The sequence below is a fragment of the Pristiophorus japonicus genome, chromosome 12, assembly GCF_044704955.1.
Source record: "Pristiophorus japonicus isolate sPriJap1 chromosome 12, sPriJap1.hap1, whole genome shotgun sequence".
NCBI lineage: Eukaryota > Metazoa > Chordata > Chondrichthyes > Pristiophoridae > Pristiophorus > Pristiophorus japonicus.
Window position 1 is genome coordinate 67,474,220 of NC_091988.1, and position 5,780 is coordinate 67,479,999.

Below are 5,780 nucleotides of genomic sequence, written 5' to 3' on the forward strand. Positions count from 1 at the left end.
GTGGGTGGGTGCAGCAACGTGGCAGTGTTTGGCTGGACAGTTCATTGACCATTTCAGGCACTCGCAGTGGGGGTGGCCTAAATAGGTACTGAGGCCAATTGGAGATTAAATTGATGTTTAAATGGGGGAGGTGTGCAGATTGACAGATGCTTGTAAATCTCCTGTTCTGGGTCAGAAAAAAACTAATAGAGATTCGCTTTCTCTCACATGCTTCAAGACACTTTGGAGGGTGGTGGATGGAGTGTGAGACAAAGTGTGACAGAGTGACACATTACATGTGGATTGTAGCGTGTGGATTGTGACGTGTGGATTCTCTCCTATTCTCTCTTTAAGTAGACAGCTGGATTTCCATCTCCTGAGGTTGGGAGACAGAATCTGTTGACAGAGTTTCATTCAGCCCTGTCTTCACTAGAGGATTTTTGATCAGGCCTTGGTTGGGTCACTGGCCAGACTTCCTACAGTGGCACGCTCCATCTGACTGGCTGGTTGGGGGAAGGAGGGAGGATCAACCAGAGGACTACTGACATTCTGCACTTGCCCTGATGAGACCACACCTGGAGTACTGTGCAGGGTTTGTTCAACGGAGGTTCACCAGACTGATTCCTGGGTTAGGGGGATTGTCCTATGAGGAGGGATTGAGTAGGCTAGGCCTATATTCCCTGGAGTTTAGAAGAATCAGAGGTGATCTCATTGAAATGTATAACATTTTTAAGGGGCTTGACAGGGTAGATGCAGAGAGGATGTTTCCTTTGGCTGGAGAGTCTAGAACCAGGGGTCACAGTCTCAGGATAAGGGGTCAGCCATTTCGGACTGAGGTGAGGAGAAATTTCTTCACTCAGAAGGTGGTCAATCTTTGGAATTTTCTGCCCCAGTGTGCTGTGGAGGCTCAGTCTTTGAGTATACTCAAGACAGAGATTTTTGGATATTAAGGGTATCAAGGGATATGGGGACAGTGCAGTAAAGTGGAGTTGAGGTAGAAGATCAGCCATAATCTTATTGAATGGCGGAGCATCCTCGAGGGGCCGAATAGCCTACTCCTGCTCCTTCTTCTCAAGTTCTTATGTCAATTCTCCTGGGTAAATCATGGAGGCATACCTGAAGAGCTCGACGGTGTGGTCTTCTGGTTGGAGCAAGATGCGATTGGGGAATTGAGGAGGAAACGGAAAGAAATTGAGGCAAATATATAGCAATATCATTGGTCTAGATGTGGAGGCCCCTGGGTTAGGAGAGGTGGATTGTCTAGTGGGAGATCGACAGGCATACAGAGGTAAGCCAACCTATTGCATCTTTGCGAGAGTTTGGACTGATTATAAGAACATAAGAAATAGGAGCAGGAGTAGGTCACATGGCCCCTCGAGCCTGCTCCACCATTCAATAAGATCATGGCTGATCTGATCATGGATTCAGGTCCACTTCCCTGCCCGCTCCCCATAACCCCTTATTCCCTTATCGTTTAAGAAACTATCTATTTCTGTCTTAAATTTATTCAATGTCCCAGCTTCCACAGCTCTCTGAGGCAGCGAATTCCACAGATCCACAGCCCTCAGAGAAGAAATTTCTCCTCATCTCAGTTTTAAATGGGCAGCCCATTATTGGATGTGGTGTATTTGGATTTCCAGAAGGCATTTGACAAGGTGCCACATAAAAGGTTACTGCACAAGTTCATGAGGTTGGGGATAATATATTAGAATGGATAGATTGGCTAACTAATAGAAAACAGAGAGTCGGGATAAATGGTTCATTCCCTGGTTGGCAACCAGTAACTAGTGGGGTGCCGCAGGGATCAGTGCTGGGATCCCAACTATTTACAATCTAGATTAACAACTTGGAAGAAGGGACTGAGTGTAATGTAGCCAAGTTTGCTGATGATACAAAGATGGGAGGAAAAGCAATGTGTGAGGAGGACACAAAAAATCTGCAAAAGGACATAGACAGGCTAAGTGAGTGGGCAAAAATTTGGAAGATGAAGTATAATGTTGGAACGTGTGAGGTCATGCACTTTGGCATAAAAAAATCAAAGAGCAAGTTATTATTTAAACGGAGAAAGATTGTAAAGTGCCGCAGTACAGCGGGACCTGGGGGTGCTTGTGCATGAAACACAAAAGGATAGTATGCAGGTACAGCAAGTGATCAGAAAGGCCAATGATATCTTGGCCTTTATTGCAAAGGGAATGGAGTATAAAAGCAGGGAAGTCTTGCTACGACTATACAAGGTATTGGTGAGGCCACACCTGGAATACTGCGTGCAGTTTTGGTTTCCATATTTACGAAAGGATATACTTGCTTTGGAGGCAGTTCAGAGAAGGTTCACTAGGTTGATTCCGGGGATGAGGGGGTTGCCTTATGAGGAAAGATTGAGTAGGTTGGGCCTCTACTCATTGGAATTCAGAAGAATGAGAGGTGATCTTATCGAAATGTATAAGATTATGAGGGGGCTTGACAAGGTGGATGCAGAGAGAATGTTTCCACTGATGGGGGAGACTAGAACTAGAGGGCATGATCTTAGAATAAGTGGCCGCCCATTTAAAACAGAGATGAAGAGGAATTTCTTCTCAGAGGGTTTTAAATCTGTGGAATTTGCTGCCTCGGAGAGCTGTGGAAGCTGGGACATTGAATAAATTTAAGACAGAAATAGACAGTTTCTTGAACGATAAGGGGATAAGGGGTTATGAGGAGCGGGCGGGGAAGTGGAGCAGAGTCCATGATCAGACCAGCCATGATCTTATTGAATGGCAGAGCAGGCTCGAGGGGTCGTATAGCCTACTCCTGCTCCTATCTTTTATGTTCTTATTCTAAGATCATGCCCTCTAGTTCTAGTCTCCCCTATCAGTGGAAACATCCTCTCTGCACCCACCTTGTCAAGCACCTTCATAATCTTATACGTTTCGATAAGATCACCTCTCATTCTTCTGAATTCCAAAGAGTAGAGACCCAACCTTCTCAACCTTTCCTCATAAGTCAACCCCCTCATCTCTGGAATCAACCTAGTGAGCCTTCTCTGAATTGCCTCCAAAGCAAGTATATCCTTTCGTAAATATGGAAACCAAAACTGCACGCAGTATTCCAGGTGTGGCCTCATCAATACGCTGTACAACTGTAGCAAGACTTTTATACTCCATCCCCTTTGCAATAAAGGCCAAGATTCCATTGGCCTTCCTGATCACTTGCTGTAACTGCATACTATCCTTTTATGTTTCATGCACAAGTACCCCCAGGTCATGCTGTACTGCAGCACTTTGCAATTTTTCTCCATTTTAAATAATAACTTGCTCTTTGATTTTTTTTCTGCCAAAGTGCATGACCTCATACTTTCCAACATTATACTCCATCTGCCAAATTTTTGCCCACTCACTTAGCTTGTCTATGTCCTTTTGCAGATTTTTTGTGTTCTCCTCACACATTGCTTTTCCTCCCATCTTTGTATCGTTGGCAAACTTGGCTACATTACACTCAGTCCCTTCCTCCAAGTTGTTAATATAGATTGTATATAGTTGGGGTTATGGGCATGGGCTGGACGGGCCGAATGGCCTCCTTCCGTGGGGTAACCATTCTCTGATTCTACGCATTGCTCATTGTGCAGTTAGGGTTAGGGCCAAGGCCTGTGAGACAATTGTTTTTTGATACATATTCTGCCCCCTGTATTGTGTTGGACTTGATGCTGTTTGGGTTGAGCTTAGAGTTGAGGCTTGTCGTTCTCAATTAGTGTCGCTTTTTCTGACTCTTGGGATTGTTTTTACAACTTTAATCTTCAAAAGTACAGCACACATGTCGGCCAAATGTACAAAGGACATCTAAGCTGATTGACAGAAGAACCAAAGGCGACAGGAGGATAAACCTTTTTACGCATCGAGTGGTTAAGATCTGGAATGCACTGCATGAAAGGGTGGTGGAGGCAGACTCAATTGTGGCTTTCAAAAGGGAATTGGATAAATACCTGAAGGAAAGAAATTGTAGGGCTATGGGGAAAGGGCGGGGGAGTGGGACTAGCTGAAGAGTTCCAGCAGAGAACCGGCACGGGCTTGATGGGCCGAATGGCCTCCTTCCGGGGAGTAACCCTTCTATGATTCTATGCACTGCTCGTTGTCCAGTTAGGTTTTGGGCCAAGGGCTGTGAGACAATTGTTTTTTTTATACATATCAGTACAATGGAACAAAGTGTTTTACAATTATTGCACCTCTAGTCTTTACAGATGGTGTGGCATTTTTTGCTGCAAGTCTTAATGTGTTAGAAAGAGATGGCTGGCCTGGAGTCACTCTCTGACCGCCTCTGTCAGGCAGCGGTCAGTGGCATCGCTGCACTCTAGCTTTAATTTGCGAGTCTTTCTGGGGTCGACCCATGAGTTGTGAATGATTGTCCCACTGGGGGCCGGATCCACCTGCAGAACCGACACCACACGCTTCTTCATTTTGTTCTTCAGAACCTTGCGGAGTTTCTGTCTGGTGAAGGCGTAGAGAAGTGGGTGGAAGATGGTGGTGCCGTATGCCATGGCCAGGAAGCAGACCCTGAGCTTCACCAGCCAGTCACTCGGTCCCAGGCACAAAATGAGAAGGTTAATGATGGAAATGGGGGCCCAGCAGATGGTGAACGTCGAGATAATTATCAGGGACATCCTGAAGACTCGCTTCTGCCGCTCCCGTCTGTCGCGGTGCCGTCTCACAGCCCGGCGCAGCGCGATGATGACCGAGACTGAGGCCTGAACACCCAGCGGCGACGGATTCTGACCGACCGGTGCCGGGGCCAGTCGCTTGGTCTCGTACTGACTGCTGAGGGAGCTCGCCGATTTTTTCTTCTTCTTCTTCTTCTTCTTCTTCTTCTTGTTCGGGTTTTTGCGCTTTTGGCCACGGGTGAAGTGCGAGCCGATGCGGATGTTGAGGGCTTGCAGTATCCGGGAGTAGGTGACCAGCATGACCGCCACGGCCACAAAGAAGGAGGGGATCTGGATGAAGAGGTGGCAGTACATGCCCAGCTCCTTGTGGTACTCGTTCACGCTGACGCACAGCAGCGTTCGGTTCTGCCAGGCGGGACTGTGCAGCGGGTCGCCGAAGAACTCCACCTCGATGAAGGGGACGAAGAACACCATGAGTGAGACCGCCCAGACGGCGGTGAGCAGCAGGATGGTGCGGCTGGGTGTCAGCACCCTGTTGGCTGGGCGCACCGAGATGTCGTAGCGGTCGAGGCTGATCACCAGGACATTGACAGCCGTGGCGATGCTGGTGAAGGTGACACAGGCCTCGTGGAAGCAGCAGATCAGCGCCACGTTGCTCTCCAGGGGGATGAGGACGATGACGATGGTGAAGGGGACGCACACGAGGCAGATGATGATGTCGAGGACGTGCAGGTTCATGGTGACGATGTTGCTGACCGAATCCACCAGGTTGGACTGCATGCAGTACAGGATCAGCACAGTGAGGTTGCTGCTGAAGCCCAGCACGATCTCCAGCATCAGGAAGCTGGTCAGAGACACCTGGAAACTGACCGGGTACGAGACGTACCACCTCTCGTTCAGGGCTGACCCGTCCGTGGTCTCCAGCACCGCCTCGTAATTATCCAATTCCATGCTGGCGTCCATCCTGGGATATCAGCATAGTCCCAGAGATGGCAGTGGTTGTCGTGTCACCTGCAACAGACGGGAAAGGGAGATAAGAACTTCAACTAGGAACCATTAAACTCCGTCCTGAACCCCCAATATTGTTTCATTTCAGTAATTCCCTCGCCTGTCACCCCCGCCCTCGCTCCCGCCCTCAGCCCCTCATGCCTCGCACCCGCTCTCACCCCTCTCT

General features: G+C 48.3%; 1 protein-coding gene across 1 annotated transcript; it reads right to left on the bottom strand.

Annotated features, from left to right (window-relative positions):
- Positions 1-4,249: 4,249 nt before the first annotated feature.
- On the bottom strand, positions 4,250-5,569 carry LOC139276936 (G-protein coupled receptor 22-like). The gene has a single exon (XM_070894932.1). The coding sequence runs from the start codon at positions 5,567-5,569 to the stop codon at positions 4,250-4,252; it is 1,320 nt and encodes a 439-aa protein (XP_070751033.1).
- Between the last annotated feature and the right edge of the window lie 211 nt (positions 5,570-5,780).

What these genes read in the sequence shown, in the direction of transcription:
- LOC139276936 (XM_070894932.1), bottom strand. Translation starts at nt 5,569, where the DNA reads ATGGACGCCAGCATGGAATTGGATAATTACGAGGCGGTGCTGGAGACC.